This window comes from Nicotiana sylvestris, chromosome 2 (genome assembly GCF_000393655.2).
Source record: "Nicotiana sylvestris chromosome 2, ASM39365v2, whole genome shotgun sequence".
Classification (NCBI taxonomy): domain Eukaryota; kingdom Viridiplantae; phylum Streptophyta; class Magnoliopsida; order Solanales; family Solanaceae; genus Nicotiana; species Nicotiana sylvestris.
In genome coordinates, this window is record NC_091058.1 from 82,212,631 (window position 1) to 82,231,713 (window position 19,083).

Here is a 19,083-nt window from a genome sequence, read left to right on the forward strand (position 1 = left end):
TCCCACTCTCAGCTCTGCACCGTATGGAAATCAGTACCGAAAGAATCCGACCCAACCATGTCTGTGTACGTGCCTTCGATGGTAAAAGGGACACAATTGGTTCTGACCATCGGCCCAGTGGACTTTGAAGTAACCTTCCAGGTTCTGGACATGGACACATCCTACAACTTTCTTTTGGGGAGGTCGTGGATTCATGCAGCAGGGGCTGTACCCTCTACTCTTCACCAGATGGTAAAGTTCGAGCATGAGGATCAAGAGATTGTGGTCCACATGGAAGATGAACAATCAATTTATCGGGACCCATCAGTCCCATGTCTTGAAGCAAGAGAGGGGAGTGAACACATAGTCTATCAGGCCTTTGAAATTGTGGTCGTAGATCAGCGCGAAGAAGGAAAACCTTGCCCTCAACCCTTTCTTTCAAATACATCAATCATGCTCGCTAAGGAAATGATTAGGCGCGGCTTCAAACCGGGGAAGGGGCTGGGGAAATCATTGCAAGGAATAGTTGAACCTATCACCCTGCCTGCCAGTGAAAAGCTCTTTGGGGTAGGCTTCAGACCCACACCAGCAGATATAAAATGGGCGGATGGTAGAAAGAATGATGGATGGGTCTTACCGCAGCCAGTGCCGCATCTATGCTAAACATTTGTCAAGCCCAAATACAATAAAGAAGAAGAGGATGAGTCCTTTACGGCCGAAGAGATTGAAGAGATCCGTAGGGCCATGAGGAAGATACTGTATGAAGCCCACATGGTTTAACCAGGGGAAGGCTCAAGCACCGCTGAGGTGCTGTATATGGGACCTAATGCCAAACTACAGAATTGGAAGGCTACGCCATTCCCAATCAGGCGGGAGTCCCGGTAGACCTGTCCTGCCACTTTTTCTGCATCACGAGTTATTCAGGGTGTAACTTGGATGTTTTCTTTAGTTTTCTGTCTTTTAATTTCCATTGTAAACCATGTTATCTTCAAATCCAATGAAATGAAATCAATATTTCATCGTTCATTGTTCTTTATTCTTTCTGATTTTTGTGATTTTTTTCTTTATTTCTTCTTTCAGTTTTAATGATGCGTCTTTAAATAACATGACATGCTTGCAGACTTCATGCCCAGATCCAAACACGCTGTCTAACTGTGAAATAATGAACCAAGAACCAGACTATGATGAAGAAGAGGATTTTAGGGAAATAAATCGAGAATTGGAGCAATTTGAGAATAAACCTAAGCTAAACTTAAATGATACTGAGCCGGTAAATTTGGGTAATTCAGAAGAGGTCCAAGAGACCATGATAAGCATTCACGCAAATGAAAGAACCAGGGATGCTTTGGTCCAACTTTTGTTTGAGTTCAAAGATGTGTTTGCCTGGTCATTTGACGACATGCCACGACTGAGTGTTGATTTGGTGGTTCATAAGTTGCCAACTTACCCTGATTATCCCCATGTTCAGCAAAAGCAGATAAAGTTTAAAACTGATATCAGTGACAAGATTAAAGAAAAAATCACAAAGCAATTGAAAGCGGGGGTGATCCGAGTGGTTCGATACACCATTTGGTTAGCCAATGTAGTTCTAGTGCCAAAGAAAAACGGGAAAACCCGAGTGTGTGTGGATTACAGAGATCTAAACAAAGCAAGTCCTAAGGACAATTTCTCATTGCTAAACATCCACATCCTCGTTGACAACTGTGCCAAACATGAGATACAATCTTTTATAGATTGTTATGCTGGGTATCATCAAGTCTTAATGGACGAGGAAGATGTAGAGAAGACAGCATTTACGACACCTTGGGGAACCTATTGCTACAGGGTCATGCCTTTTGGTCTGAAGAATGCTGGGGTAACCTACATGAGAGCCATGACTGCCATTTTCCAGAGATTGATCTAGTTCTAACCATCGGCCTAGTGGACTTTGATGTAACCTTCCAGGTTCTGGACATGGACATATCCTACAACTTTCTTTTGGGGAGGCCGTGGATTCATGCAGCAGGGGTTGTACCCTCTACTCTTCACCAGATGGTGAAGTTCGAGCATAAGGATCAAGAGAGTGTGGCCCACGGAGAAGATGAGCAATCAATTTATCGGGACTCATCAGTCCCATGTCTGGAAGCAAGAGAGGGGAGTGAGCACATAGTCTATCAGGCCTTTGAAATCGTGGTCACAGATCAGCGTGAAGAAGGAAAACCTTGCCCTCAACCCTTTCTTTCAAATGCATCAATCATGGTCACTAAGGAAATGATTAGGCGCAACTTCAAACCGGGGAAGGGTCTCGAGAAATTATTGCAAGGAAGTTGAACCTATCACCCTGCCTGCCAGTGAAAAGTTCTTTGGGGTAGGCTTCAGACCCACACCAGTTGATATAAAATGGGCGGATGGTAGAAAGAATGATGGATGGGTCTTACCGTAGCTAGTGCCGCATCTATACAAAACATTTGTAGAGCCTAAATACAATAAAGAAGAAGAGGATGAGGCCTTTACGGCCTAAGAGATTGAAGATATCTGTGGGGCCATGAGGAAGATACTATATGAAGCCCACATGGTTCAACCAGGGGAAGGCTCAAGCACCGCTGAGGTCCTGTATATGGGACCTAATGCCAAACTGCAGAATTGGAAGGCTATGCCATTCCCAATCAGGCGGGAGTCCTGGTAGACCTGTCCTGCCACTTTTTATGCATCACGAGTTATTCAGGGTGTAACTCGGATGTTTTCTTTAGTTTTCTGTCTTTTAATTTCCATTGTAAACCCTGTTATCTTCAAATCCAATGAAATGAAATCAATATTTCATTGTTCATCGTTCTTTATTCTTTCTGATTTTTGTGATTTTTCTCTTTATTTCTTCTTTCAGTTCTAATGATGCGGCTTTAAATAACATGACATGCTTGCGGACTTCATGCCCAGATTCAAACATGCTATCTAACTGTGAAATAATGAACCAAGAACTAGACTATGATGAAGAAGAGGCTTTTAGGGAAATAAATCGAGAATTGGAGCAATTTGAGAATAAACCTAAGCCAAACTTAAATGATACTAAGTCTGTAAATTTGGGTAATTCAGAAGAGGTCCAAAAGACCATGATAAGCATTCACGCAAATGAAAGAACCAGGGATGCTTTAGTCCAACTTTTTTTTGAGTTCAAAGATGTGTTTGCTTGGTCATATGACGACATGCTAGGACTGAGTGTTGATTTGGTGGTTCATAAGTTGCCAACTTACCCTGATTATCCCTCTGTTCAGCAAAAGCAGAGAAAGTTTAAAACTGATATCAATGACAAGATTAAAGAAGAAGTCACAATGCAATTGAAAGCGGGGGTGATCCGAGTGGTTCGATACACCACTTGGTTAGCCAATGTAGTTCCAGTACCAAAGAAAGACGGGAAAACCCGAGTGCGTGTGGATTACAGAGATCTGAACAAAGCAAGTCCTAAGGACAATTTCTCGTTGCCAAACATCCACATCCTCGTTGACAACTGTTCCAAACATGAGATACAGCCTTTCGTAGATTGTTATGCTGGGTATCATCAAGTCTAAATGGACGAGAAAGATGCAGACAAGACAGCGTTTACGACACCTTGGGCAACCTATTACTACAGGGTCATGCCTTTTGGTCTGAAGAATGTCGTGGAACCTACATGAGAGCCATGACCGCCATTTTCCATGATATGATGCACCAAGAGATAGAGGTGTATGTGGATGGCGTGATAATCAAGTCCAAAACTCAGGATGACCATGTGCGAGATTTGAGAAAATTCTTTGAGCGACTGCGTAAATATGATCTGAAGCTGAATCCATCCAAATGTGCATTCGGGGTTCCATCTGGAAAACTTTTGGGATTCATAATTAGTTAGAGGGGCATCGAGTTAGACCCAACCAAGATAAAGTCCATTCGAGATTTGCCTCCTCCAAGAACCAAGAAAAATGTTATGAGTTTGCTCGGAAGATTGAACTACATCAACCGATTCATTGCCCAATTGACATCCACATGTGAACCCATTTTCAAGCTGTTAAAGAAAGACGCAGCAATTAAATGGACAGGCGAGTGCGAAGAAGCTTTTAACAAAATCAAAGAATACTTGTCGAACCCACCAGTATTGGTCCTGCCTGAACCAAGAAGGCCTCTTTTCTTATATCTGACAGCCTTGGCGAATTCTTTTAGATGTGTCCTCGGACAACATGACGTGACCGGGAGGAAGGAATAGGCAATCTACTATTTGAGCAAAATGTTCACAAGCTACGAGGCCAAATATACTTTGTTGGAAAGAACTTGCTGCGCTTTAACTTGGGTTGCTCAGAAGCTGAGGAATTACCTGCTGGCCTACACCACCTACCTCATTACTAGGTTGGACCCTTTAAAGTACATATTCCGGAAACCAATGCCCACTGGGAGGCTAGAAAAGTGGCAGATCTTGCTCACGGAATTTGACATAGTCTACGTCACTCGCACGACAATTAAAGCCCAGGCATTAGCATATCACTTGGCTGAAAACCCAGTTGATGATGAATACCAAGCTTTGAACACCTACTTCCCTGATGAAGAGGTAAATTCAGTTGAGGTAATATCCGAGGACACCAATGCTTGGAAAATGCTCTTCGATGGAGCGGTAAACACAAAAGGTGTTGGAATTGGGGCCATCTTGATCTCACCCAATGGTTAACATTATCTGGCCACAGCCAGGCTTCGGTTTTTCTGCACAAACAACACTACCAAGTATAAAGCTTGCATTATGGGTATGAACATGGCAATCGACCAAGATGTCGAAGAGCTAGTAATCATGGGAGATTCAGATTTGATTATCCGACAAGCTCAAGGAGAATGGGAAACCCGATGTGTCAAGCTTATTCCTTATAAGCACATGTGGAAGAACTTGGCAAGCGATTCAAGTCGATAGAGTTTAGGTATATCCCTCGTTGCCACAATGAACTAGCTGATGCACTTGCCACTTTAGCCTCGATGCTGCCATACCCAGGCAATGCCCACATTGATCCCTTGGAAATCCAAATTAGGGAAAGGCACGACTACTGTAATACAGTTGAGGAAGAATCAAATGTTCAACCATGGTATCATGACATCAAAAGATTTTTGAAAACCAAAGAATACCCCGAGCAAGCCAGTGGAGACCAAAAGAGAACCATTAGACGGCACGCAAGTGGTTTTTTCTTGAGCAGCGATGTCTTGTACAAAAGGACTCCGGATCTCAACTTGTTAAGATGTGTTGATGCCGAAGAGGATGGAAGAATCATGTTTGAAATGCACGCAAGAATGTGCAGACCCCACATGAACGGGTATGTTTTGGCAAAGAAAATCCTCTGAGCAGGCTACTACTGGATGACCATGGAAAAAGATTGCTTCAGTTTTGTTCGGAAGTGTCATCAGTGTCAAGTGCACGGTGATTTGATTCATGCATCTCCCACGGAATTGCATCCCATGTCAGTGCCTTGGCCATTTGTTGCTTGGGGCATGGACGTCATTGGGCCAATTGAGCCGAAAGCCTCAAATGGGCACAGATTCATACTGGTCGCTATCGACTATTTCACAAAGTGGGTTGAAGCAATCACTCTCAAATCCGTCACCAAGAAAGCTGTGGTAGATTTTGTGCACTCCAATCTTATCTGCCGTTTCGGTATCCCTGCAACTATTATCACAAACAATGTTGCAAACTTGAATAGTCATTTGATGGGGATGCGAACAATTCAAGATTAACGCCAAGGGTTTCTCTTTCTATTTCACCTCGTAGCCCATCAACACTAACTAGAACTAGAAACAAAATAAACAAAAACTACCTACACCCGATTCAAGCTAAACTCTTGGAAAAGAACCGTGGCCCAAAGAAAAACCAAGGCGGGGTTACTGCACTACCTAAAAAAAATCTTTTTGGTATTTTTTCTAGACTACTTCCCTCAAGAAACTATCTCAAATATCCGTCATCAGGAAGAGTCCTTATATTCTCTTTTTTTTCAACTAATGTCCCTCAAGAGACATGTCGAAAGGTGTCCGTCTTCGGGCCACGTTGAAGTTAACTACATGACCCTACCATACCAATCAATCAAAAAGGAAGCAACATCATACGAAGTTACACAATCTATTTACAACAACAACCATCCCCCACCCCACACTTAAAAGTTTGGCATGTCCCCATATCAATAATATAAAGCAGAGTAAGGTAAGGGGATTTCCCTGAGAATCAATCTTGATCAAAGATTATGCCAGGATCGAGGTGACATGCTCGTCCTAGTGCTCGAAGCCATCCCATAATTGTTTTCTCCGACTTTGCCTATTGAGTGGTCAGAGTGTCAACTCTAGTGCCTAGGTCCATGACAGAAGTGCGGAGACCAGCCATATCTTGTTCCAGGGCTGTCATACGTGTACTATGGCGTGGCTATGATGGGCCTGCCTCATCAAATCTCGTAGGTGATGGGACAATAGCTTCCTCAAATTCATCATCAAATTTATCATCATCCTCAACCATCACCATTGGCTCTCTTCCAATTCCGATTTTGCTTGCCCGGAATGCGGCTTTCAATGGCAATTTCCCATAAACTCTAAGGTTTTCAGGGACTCTAGCAGCACGACACAACTTGGTGACCAGAGAAGGGAAGTAAAAACTTTTGAGTATCTCAGGTGAGCGAATAAACATCTCATCATAAAGGAGTCGGGCGACATCAAAATCCTGGTGGGTCATGAGACTGTAGATAGACGCTGTCCGTGGCCCATTGAGATCAGGCATGTTGTTGGAGGGTAGCAAGCAGCTATTGATAATGGTTAGCCAGCACTTTCCCTCCCAATAAAGAGACTGGGATTTTAATGTTATTAGACGCTTTACCCATATAAACTCCCTGTCAGGAACATATATGACATAAATAATTGGTGTCCAATTGACCCTCAGGCTATGATAAGCAATATAAGCATCCATCTCCCCCGTGAATACTGGTAGGCAATACACTCGGCGGATGGCCTCGAGGGACGCATTTACCTGGGTATTGCGTACTGTGACAACCCCTCCTCATGTTCCGGGTAGTTGGCATAAAATTCTTTTACCACTTATACATTTGCCTCATCCGGTTCCTCAAAGAAGATGTCCAGCTGACGGTTCCTCAACTCAGTAAAGATATTCGGGCATTCCACTTGCAAAGCCACCCGGTCAATGTGCACCTCCGCTAACAATTTCTTAGATGCCTTTGCCTTGCACCTGTCCTTCGCCGGTTTGGAGACAAACCTAGTGCTATCAAACTGTGGCGCACTAGCTTAACCCCTTGCTCTCGAGGAACTGCCCGGTCCACTAGTGGAGGAACCTGTGTTGCGTCTCTTCCTAGATGGGTGCATTTTACCTGTCAAACAGAGAAACGCCTATCAGTGAGGGTGTAAGTTTTGTGACTATGGGTGGTTACTCATACTTCACCACAACCATGGCCACATTAGCTCTTAGAATTCCATTGGGGCAATTCCACAAACACCTTATGAGCAAGGCACTATCCTAACACATATAGCCCTCATGGATACACCAAGTCCTCCCCCAAATCAACAATGTGTATTTCACTATCCCACCCCACAACCATTAATCTTACACACACACGCACACATATCTCTACAACATAGTGCACACACTACACTACTCATTAGGCACATAACCCATTACAAAGCAAAAGGACAATCAAAAGAAAAACTATACATAAAATACTACACAATTAAACATTAACTACATAAAACTAAAGAAAATACAAGAAAAGAGAGAGAGATAAGCATGCCATACCTAGGATGACTAGAGAGTGAGAGGAATGGAGGTTGGGGGAAGTGGGAGGAGTGAAGAAGAAGAAGAAGAAGAAGAAGAAGAAGAAGAAGAGAGGAAGGATTTGAGAGGTTAGGATTTAGAGAGAGAGAGAGGAGATGGGGGAAGTGAGGGGGTTGGGCGGGTGGGTCTGATGGAATAAGAGGGTTGGGGGGGGGGGAATTTTGAAAAGAAAAGAAAATAAATAAATAAACAAAATATTTTGAAGTTACTTACCTGGGCGACAACTTTTACCGAATTACCATGGTCGACCACGGTCCCACCGCGGCTGCGGTGGGTTAAACAATCCGAGGCAGAATGTAAGCCTCTCATCGCGGTCCTACTGCGGTCGCAGTGGGTCGAATGGCCTTGAGGCAAAATCTTCGTCCTTGACCGCAGTCGAGCCACGGTAGCGGTGTGATGATTTTTTTTTATGGGAAATTACATACGAACACAAAAACAACAACATTTGTGGGTTGCCTCCCACGCAGCGCCTGATTTAATATCATGGCACGACGCAGATAAGCACATTTATTGTTTGCACGACCTCTGAGGTTCCGTCAGGTGGATCTCTGTCACTTCTTTTGGTTCATTCATGCCTACATATAGCTTCAATCTCTGCCCATTGACTCTAAATATGTGAGAGTCTTTCTATGAGGCAATCTCCACAGCCCCTGAAGGGAATACTTCGACCACCCGAAATGGACCAGACCATCGTGACTTGAGCTTTCCCGGGAATAGCCTTAATCTTAAGTTATAGAGCAATACCTTGTCGCCGGGGTTGAAATGTCGCTCAACAATGTTCTGGTCATGCATCCTCTTCATTCTTTCCTTGTGCAACCTTGTTCTCTCAAAAGCCAAATATCTGAACTCATCAAGCTCATGCAATTCAGTGATTCTCATTGTGCCCGCAGCCTCAATGTCTAGGTTCAGCTGTTTCAGTGCCCACCAAGCTTTGTGTTCAAGTCCACTGGCAAGTGACAGGCCTTCCCGAACACCAACTTATATGGTGACATACCAATTGATGTTTTAAAAGAAGTTCTATACGCCCAGAGTGCATCATCTAGCTTTTTCGCCCAATCAGTTCTTGTGGTGTTTACCGTCTTGGTCAATACACTCTTTATCTCTCTATTTGACACTTCAACCTGTCTACTGGTCTGGGGATGATACGGGGTTGCCACCTTGTGGTGCACATCATACTTTGCTAGCAACTTCTCGAAGGCTCGATTGCAGAAGTGAGTGCCTTCATCACTGATAATCACTCTCAGTGTCCCAAAATGGGTGAATATGTTCTTCTTCAGAAATCCCACCACCATTCTTGCATCATTAGTTGGCAATGCTACAGCTTCTACCCATTTGGACACGTAATCCACAACATCAAGTATGTACTTATGGCCAAAAGAGCAGACGAAGGGTCCCATGAAGTCAATCCCCCAGATATCAAACACTTCCACCTCTTGAATTGGGTTCATGGGCATCTCATGGCGATGGGAGATGTTCCCAGTTTGCTGACATTCATTGCAGCCCTTCACCCATTGGTGTGCATTCTTAAACACTGTTGGCCAAAAAAAGTCGGCCTCTAGCACTTTCGCAGTTGTCCTGACTCCTCCAAAATGCCCTCCATACGCTGATGCATGACATGCCTGCAAAACAAAAGATTGTTCTATCTCGGGGACACACCTCCGAATCATATTGTCAGCACATATTCGAAACAGATAAGGTTCATCCCAATAATACATGCGGCAATCATGATAAAACTTTTTCTTTTATACAGATGAAAGGTCATAGAGAACTATACCGCTTGCCACATAGTTTGCAAAGTCTGCAAACCATGGCACTTCCTCAAGACTTGTAGCAAGCAGTTGCTCGTCTGGAAAGGTTTTTAGAATCTCCTCAACCTCAACTGAGTTTTCAGCTCCCTCAAGTCGTGATAGATGGTCAGCGACTTGGTTTTCTGTGCCCTTACAGTCATGAATTTCGAGGTCGAACTCTTGCAGTAACAGCACCCAACGAATCAGGTGCGGTTTAGACTCCTTTTTCTCAATCAAGTACCTGAGAGCTGCATGATTAGTATATACAATTACCTTTGAGCCATTCAAGTATGATTTGAACTTGTCGAAAGCAAACACCACAGCCGACATCTCTTTCTCAGTCACGGTGTAGTTCAATTGGGATCCATTCAGAGTTCTACTGGCATAGTAGATTGGATGCATTAGCTTGTCTTTCCGTTGTCCCAGCACTGCCCCCACTGCATAGTCACTGGCATCACACATGAGTTTGAATGGTTTCTCCCAGTCAGGGGCAACAATGATGGGTGCTATGATCAGCCTCTTTTTTAGCTCCTCGAATGCTACCCTGCAATCATCAGAAAACAAGAAAGGGTGATCTTTTTCTAACAACTTACAGATAGGATTGGCAATTTTTGAAAAATCTCTTATGAATCTCCGGTAAAAACCGGCATGCCCGAGGAAGCTTCTGATTGACTTGATTGAAGTTGGAGGTGGCAGCTTTGCTATCACATCGACTTTAGCGCGATACTCGATTTCTTTACTTGACACTCGGTGCCCCAAGATTATGCCCTCTTGTACCATGAAATGACATTTCTCCCAATTAAGAACCAGGTTAGTCTCTATACACCGTCTCAGCACATGAGCCAGATTTATAAGGCACTCATCGAATGAGTTCCCCACCACTGAGAAATCATAAATGAATACCTCCATTATGTCCTCTACCATATTAGTGAAGATGACCATCATGCACCTTTGGATTGTGGCGGGAAGGAGGTATTTTCTCTATCCTCAGGTGCAATGGAGATTTGATTATATCTTGAGTACCCATCCAGAAAATAGAAGTGAGACCTCCCTGCCAATCTGTCTAGCATCTGATCAATGAAGGGAAGTAGTAAATGGTCTTTCCAGGTGGCCAAATTTAACTTTTTGTAGTCCATGCAAATTCTCCAGCCCATGACGGTTCTCGTAGAGATCAACTCATTGTTATCATTTTTTACCACCATCATGCCACCCTTCTTAGGCACACATTGAACCGGGCTAACCAGTTGCTGTTAGAGATTGGGAAAATGATTCCCGCATCCAACCACTTTATCACTTCTTTCTTCACCACTTCCTTCATGTTGGGGTTCAGCCTTCTTTGGTGTTCACTGGAAGGTTTGTGTCCCTCTTCCAGCAAAATTTTGTGCATACAATAGGTTGGACTGATCCCCTTAATATCTCCATGGTCCACCCAATAGCAGTCTTATACTCCTTGAGTACCTGCAAAAGTTGTTGTGCCTGCACATCTAACAAACTAGATGAGATAATAACAGGTAATGTGGAGTTAGATCCGAGGAATTCATACCTGAGATGGGCGGGCAATGGCTTCAATTCTAGTTTTGGTGGTTCTTCTATGGATGACTTGGCTGGAGGAGTTTCTCTATTCTCTAAGTTCAAGGGCTCGAATTCAAGAGTTCTATCCCAAAATCCTCTGCCCTCTAAAGCCAACACCCATTCTGCTAGTTCTTCACCATTCACCTCATTTAAATTTACCATACATGCAGCAAGAGGATCCTCAATAGTCAACATCTCATCATTTGTTTCTACGATCACATCCACAACATCAATGAGAGAGCAATTGGCGAATTCACTTGGTCGCCTTATAGATTTCTGCACATTGAATGTTATCTCCTCATCATTCAGCCTCATCTTGAGCTCCCCAGCTTCACAATAAATGAGAGCTCTCCCCATGGCCAAGAACGACCTTTCCAAAATTATGGGAATTTCTTGATCCACCTTGCAGTCTAGGATCACAAAATCTGCAGGGAACACAAATTTCCCTACCTGAATCAGCACATCATCCAAGATACCAGAGGGTCTTTTTATGGTCCTGTCAGCCAGTTGTAACAACATAGAAATGGGTATAGCTCTTCCAATCCCCAACCTCTTATAAATTGCTAGGGGCATAAGATTTATGATGGCTCCTAAATCATAAAGTGCCTTGGAAAAAGCAAAATTACCAATGGTGCAGGGAATTGTGAAACTCCCCGGGTCAGACAGCTTCTCAGCAATTGGTTTAGTCACCACTACACTGCAGGTCTGAGTAAGAGTCGTTGTGGCCAAGTCTTGGAAATCAAATTTTCGGGACATCAAGTCCTTTATCAATTTTGCATAACCAGGCATCTCCTTCAAAGCATCAATCAATGGAATATTTACCTGGATTTGTTTCAGCATCTCCAAGAATTTCTTGTATTGTTCCTCTTTTTGGTACTTGGCCAGCCTCTGTGGGAATGGTGCTGGAGGTATCTTCTTCCCAATGATTTAGGTAGTTTCTTTGTCGGACACCACCTCAACTACCGGCTCCCGGGCTGTCTCAGCTTCTTTCTCAGCTTCATTTGGGTGTTAGGTTCTTCCTAGACAGGTTGTACTGTCACCTCTGTCAGTTTTGTTGAATCATCTAGCTCAATGGGAACTGGTACAAATGTCTCGGCCTGTATACTTTCTCGAGCTCTCTCCTGCTCTAAGTCTCTGCCATTACGTAGACTCACTGCCATCAGCTGCTTCGGGCCTTGATCTTTTGGATTTATTTGAGTGTCTGTAGGTAATGTCCTATGATGGCGATTATTCAAAGGCATCGAAATCTGTCCCATCTGCACTTCAATATTCTTAATGGCTGAATCATGTGCATCTACTCTTTCACTGATATTTGAATTTGACCCAATAACCAGTTGCATCATTGCCTCGAGTCTAGCAAACCCATCTTCCTGTCGTCCACCATGTTGCTGCTGAGGAGGATGATATCCCTACTGCTGATTTTGATTATTATATCCCTGTGGCCTTTGATAAGGCGCCATATTGTTGTGAGGTCTCATACCTTCCATGCTTCCATTGTTGAGCTGTGGCTGGACTAGCCTGTACAGCTGATTTTGTTGGCCCCAATTTTGACCACCCTGTCTCTGGCCTCCATAATTAAACACATAATTCATGTCCTTAGGGTAGTGATGATGATCACTTTCTGCATTCCACTGGTTACCAATTGGCTGACTAATGCAAGATGTGCATAAGCCCTCATTGGTAGTATCTACAATGTGTACCTGCTGCTTCTACCTTGACTCTTCCACCTTTTTGGTGAATATACTCATTTGTGTCATTAATGTGGCCATGTTTTCAGCAAGAGTGTTGGATGGATCTAAGGGCACTGAGTGAACTACTGGAGTGATAGGTGTATTCCTGGTTGTCCACCCCGAATTCTGTGCCATCTTGTCAAATAGACTCTAGCTTTCTCTCCATGTTTTACTCAAAAATGCTCCACCAACTGAAGCATCCACATTACCCTTCACGCCATCTGCCAAACCCATGTAAAACCACTGCCCCAACATCTAATCTGGAATACCGTGGTGCGGACAAATAACCAACATCCCTTTGAATCATTCCCATGTTTCTTGCAGTGTCTCAATTGGTCTCTGTTTGAAACTCAAGATTTCATCAATTTGTTGAGCAGTCTTGTTGGGTGGATGAAGCTTGTTCACAAATTGCTTGACTAACTCCTCCCAAGTCGTTATGGAATTAATGGGGAGCGAGTTTAGCCAAGTCTGGGCAGCTCCTGTCACTGAGAATAGAAACAATAACAGCTTTATTGCTTCCTGAGTTACATTGGGCTGCCTTTGGGTTTTGCAGATTGACAGAAAATTCTTCAAGTGCTGTTGAGGATCTTCGATTTGTGACCCCGAAAATAGTCCCTTATTTTGCAACAAGTGCAACATGTTGTTCGTGATTTGAAACGATTGAGCCTGTATCTGTGCGACTAAAATTGCTATGGACAAATTCTCCACTGTGGGTTGTGCCCAATCATATAGAGCCGCCTCTGACACAAGAGGTGCCACAGGCGCTATTGGCGCAGCTGGGTCTACCACGTTGACTTCCATGTCTGGTTCGAATTGTTCAGTTGTTTGTTTTTTCGGTTGGCCCGATTCAAGACCTTGAAAACTTTCTCGGGATCTGATAATGCTTCAAATACTTCATCAGTTCTCAATGGGTTTCTAGGCATGCACTTGTACAACCACATAAACAAACGTTAAAATTTCAATGTATAGATTGGATAAAGAGAAAACTGACTATACTAAGAATTTTTGTATTTCTTTCAATCGTAATTGATAACACCGTTAATTCCCCGACAACGACGCCAAAATTTGATCAAGCCCAACTATGTCTTATAAAAAAGGACAGCGGACGTTGCAAATATAATCTGAGTATTTCGCTTAGAGTTGAACCCACAAGGAATTAACCTATCAATTACTCTTGTCAGACTCACTAAATCCGACGTAATCAACTTCCCAAACGTTATGAATAACAATTGAGGATATTTCTACTATCTATGGATGACTGCAATTAAGTAACAAAGATTGACTATGATTAAGTTGTAAACAATTAATAGAAGGATCTAAGGTTATGATTTCCCCTATTGATGGAATCCCTTCCGGTTATGTTTCGCATAGATTCACGTAATCGTCTCTATCAATTGTGAGCACTCTGATTACCGTAAATCTCTCCTGAGTAATCACGACAATTTACTAGACGCACTCTCCCGAGTAACGCTAGCTGGCTTTAATTACAACTCACTTAGATCGCACCCAAGGTTTCGTTATCCCTAATCCCACCTTTAAACCCTCGATTATTGATCCCTCTTATACTTTGGGAGTGGTGTTGTTCAATAATTACCTAAATATGCACTCTCTCCCGAGTAATACATACTAAATAGGCAAAGCTAATTGAGGATCCTATCAATTAATTACAAGAAGAACGTAGTTGAACAAATAGAGATTAAGCTGGGAAAACTATATTAACATAACAAGAAGTTCATCCTTCAATAGGTTCCATCAAAACACTTGACTAGGGAATTAGCTACTCATAACAAAGCAAGATAAAACAATAAAATTGTTCATAATGTGTAATTGCAAGAAGTAAAAGGAGATAGAAAAACTCTAATGTTTGGTTGATCTTCTCACACTTGTTCTTGCCTCCAAAGTAGTCTAAAAACAAGCTTGATAATGTCTTGGGTGAGCTTCTAGAGTTTATAAGGGTTTGGAATGAGTTTTTTCCGAGTTACACTTTGGTTCCCAAATTTTCTGGCAACTGCACAGTTGGTGGATTCAACCCCAGTCCGCTTTTGGCTTCCTTCCGCTCGGGTGCTTTTTGATTGGACGTTTTCTTCACATTATTGACTCCAAAACACTCCATAGTTCTTCCTAACTTGGATTAGTCCCTACGAAGCACAAGAACACCAATTAGAGCATTTTGTTATCATTTCGCCTATAAAACAACAATAAAGTATGGTGTGATTAAGGTGCAAATATCGTCTATATAGCCTAATATCAGGCAATAATAGGTAATTTTTCATAATGGGCTGGACATAGACAGTAGTTGATTTGAACTATTTGAAATTTCCAAGCTCACTCATTGATGCTCTTTTACATTCATATTTTATGTTATAAATCCATTATTCTTGTTACCAGATTACTAACTTTTCTAATTGATGTAAAGACCTTATTATGCCAAATTGGGACAAAAAGTCCACTGCATTGGCATGAACCTGCCCCATAATATTTGTCAATATTGGTAGAACAAGTTATCTCTTCGAGTTTTATAGAAAATATAATTGAAACACCACTCAGAGAATTTCAAATCAATGGTTATTCTAGGGGTAGTGTCAGTTGATTCAGTTCGATTTTTGTGAAGTTCGGTTTTCTATTTTGTGCATCAATAGCCGAATCAAAATTAGTTCGGTTTCTTCGGTTTTTCCTAATAAATAAATAAATAATGGGACACTTGAATTTAAGTTATCTTAGAATGTCAGATGAACAGTGGAGTTGTTAATGGAGAATCTGGTATGGCCAAGATAGAAGAATTAAGAGTAAACTTCATTTGTAGTCATCCGGGAAAAAACAATGACAATAGGTAGCAACAAAATAAATCATACAATTGATAGCCCAAAATTAATTACAAAGGCTAGCCCAAAACTACTGTCACTCTTTGTGAGCACGTAATTTTTGTCATACGAAAATACTCCTACAAAATTCACAAAGAATAAATTTTTTAATTGTTTTTAATTTTATAAAATTTCTAGGAATTTCTTGTTAATTGTTTGTTTGAATTTAGTTGCATTTTTGTGCATATTTAACATCTTAAAATCATAAAAAACACCATAAAAACTTTTAAATCTTCATTCCATGTCATTTTAGGTCTAATTGTATTTTAGGAATTAATTACTTATTAATTGTAGAATTAATACATGAAAATCACAACAAAAATACATCAGTAACATTACATGCATTATTAGATAAATTAATTTAATTAATTGTTAGAAAATAGGTCATTAAGTGAATTTTGCAAATTAGTTGTGAATTAGAAGTACTTAAATAAAATGGTGGTTTTTGAAATTAAAGGAAAGAAGAAAGCAGGCTGAATTTTGTTTGGGCCAATTCATTGAGAGGCCCAAAATCCACAAAAAACGCCTGCCCCACTCCCAAAATCCGGTCCAGCTCCCTCTTTAACCAAACGACCCCATTTTACCCCTGAATAATCTCATTCGTTGATCGTTTATGATCGGACGGCTCGCAACTAACCACTCCCATACCATATATACTATCTGTTTGAAAACCTACCCCCCCCCCCCCCCGCCCAAAGACCCCATTCTCTCACTTCACTCTCATCTCCCTCACCCTTCATCAAACCCTAGCCGCCCAAAATCTCTCACCGGCGGCCAAGCTCCAAACGACTCCAAATTTTCACCCCATAATCCCCAGCGCTTCCTTTCTCCAAATCCGTCAACCAACCCTCTAAAAAACCAGTAGAGTTTCACAAATAGCGGATCTAAGAAACTTGGAAAGTTGAAGTTTCTTTTTCTTGTTAAAATCGGCCACGAATATGGTTGAAACCTACATCAACGGATAGCTCTTGGCAAGAGCTATCAATTGATGTAAGAATTAACCCGTTTCTCAACGGTTCGTATTTTGGTCGATTGATTTTGACTGGTCAAGTTCTTTTGAGGATTCTCCTTGCCGCCTTGTCTCCAGTCCGATAGGTATAACTTACCTTTTCCCTTTTCTTGTTCTGTCTTTCTTTTCTTTTCTTTCTTCCCTCAATGGATCACTGGCGAGTTTAATCTTACTCGGCTATGTGAATTTTGTTCTGGTTTGAATGTTTAAGTAATTTAGTTGCATGCCTTTCTTGTTAAGAATTTGATCGGATTTCATAATTTGTTTGCCATATCAATCTCAGTTCCTTTAAATTCAGACGACCAAGTTTAGATTTGTTAATTATTTTAAAAGTTTTATGAGTTAGAAGAATTAAAATCTTGTTTGGTTTGTTAGGCCTAATATGTTGGGCAGCTCAATTAGGTAGCTTCTAGAAGGGGAAGGGCTAATTTACCAAGAAAGAAATTAAAATGGCCAGGTGTTTGGTGCTGAGAGTAATAAACAGAAGTTGAAGGGGGTGGGAAAATAGGAAAAGATTAGATGAAGCACAACTGTCCATCTTCTACATTCCTCTCTCATTTTTCTCTCGTAAGAGCACACTTTTATACTCTATATATGACCACACATACTCTCACATTAGGGCACTGGTTCATCTCCGTACTTTTCAGAAATTCATACACTCTCATTCAATAATTTTTAGGGAAAGAACACTCCATTCTCACGATTTGGTTTATTTCAACACACTGATTCTCTTTTTTCCTCACTCTTTTTTCCTGACTCATTCACACATTCATACAATTTCAGTTGGAAATCCATGAGAATAGATAGAGAATACCAAAACAGTAAAATTTCAAACAAATACAACTAAAAAAGAGCTGTAGTTGTTCAGTTGATTCCAAAGGTTTCTTCTCTGTCATTTCTGGGTTCTTAAGCTGGATCTTACCTATTGGCAAAAGTTATTTCTGCTACAGCAACATAGCTGAATTCATTTTCAGTTTTTCCAACCTTTGTTTGGTTTAAATTTCATCTCCTGTGCTGTTTTCGAGGTAATCCTCTAATGCCTCACATATTTTTCTTCTAATGTACTGAAGTTTGATTTTTCCATATTTGTTATAATGTGAGATTGTTGCCTTCCATTGATTTACCTGTTATTGTAAGTTGGATTTATGCACTTCGATTAGTTTTTAGCATGAAATAATTGTCATATGTTCAATATCTGAAATCATGGTTCATCTCTGATGCATTTGTTAGTATTGTTTGGATTGAATGATTTTAAATTTAGTTTTTAACACAAAATGAAGTGCTTATGAACTCAATGAAGATATATTTATAGATTGGGCATGGTGTTCTTGAAGTGTAAGCAATCTGTTTTGGTTTAATTTCCGCCTCTACTTAGCCTTCTATACTTGAACGGAAAAGGGGGTAGTTGATGATTTAGATCTGTTAAATTCAATTTCAATTTGGTGTTGTATCTGGATTCAATTTATTATAGTTAAACTTCAATTCTTAAACCCAATTCATGAAGAATGTTCATTTTTAGAAATTGTGTTGGTATGTGCATAAATGGCGAGTTGGGCCAGACTTGCACAGGCGGCCCAGTAGAGGCAAGTCCGAACACCTCAGGTCCTCAGGCCTTGGAGGTTGGCCCATTGTAATTTTATGAGAAATTTTCATAAAGCACTATCTTTTAGTAGTAATTAGCCATCTATAGATACCATTTGTTATATTACGGATTATAGATACCTTTTGTGTCTTTATAAAGTGTATTTGATGTATTTAAGCTATTGTATTCATGAATACAGTAGCAAAAATAGGCTTGCATCGGGGAAGTCCAGCTAATCAGTTGTTGTATTCGAGTGTATTCGACTGTATTTATGGAGTGAAACATGGGATTACAACTGGACAGATTATTGTATTCGACTGTATTCATAGCGTGAAAAAGGGGATTACACTGTTTTCAAAATTGAAAGTGAATCAATTAACATAATAGACTCATAATATAACTCAACAAACTCAATTATAACACAATTTTTGTATTTTCAGTTATAAAAAAGATTCTCAATCGAAAAATACCCCAAATACATAGCAATCTTCAGAGAAATTATATAATACATTTCAATACATAAATTATATTAATTAAAAAAATATATGAATACATTCATGACATATAGCGAGATAGTTAATATAATGAAATACATATAATACAGTTGGATACATTGAAATACAATGAAAATAAGATAGTAAATGCAATGAAATAGATGGAATACAATGAGATACATTGAATTACAATGAAATACATGAAAATACAGCGTGATACATTGAAATATATTAACAGAAAATCAAGTTGCTTAGCCCAAAGTTTGTCGTC

General features: G+C 41.0%; 1 protein-coding gene and 1 long non-coding RNA gene across 2 annotated transcripts; one reads left to right on the forward strand and one right to left on the reverse strand.

Annotated features, from left to right (window-relative positions):
- Nucleotides 1–10,890: 10,890 nt before the first annotated feature.
- LOC138885146 (uncharacterized) lies at nucleotides 10,891–11,925 on the reverse strand. The gene has a single exon (XM_070166050.1). It carries the CDS (start codon nucleotides 11,923–11,925, stop codon nucleotides 10,891–10,893), a length of 1,035 nt encoding a protein of 344 aa, XP_070022151.1.
- Nucleotides 11,926–16,418: 4,493 nt separating this feature from the next.
- On the forward strand, nucleotides 16,419–18,620 carry LOC138886514 (uncharacterized). The gene is made up of 2 exons (XR_011405360.1): nucleotides 16,419–16,822; nucleotides 18,518–18,620. It is a non-coding gene; the product is annotated as an uncharacterized lncRNA (long non-coding RNA).
- Nucleotides 18,621–19,083: the final 463 nt, after the last annotated feature.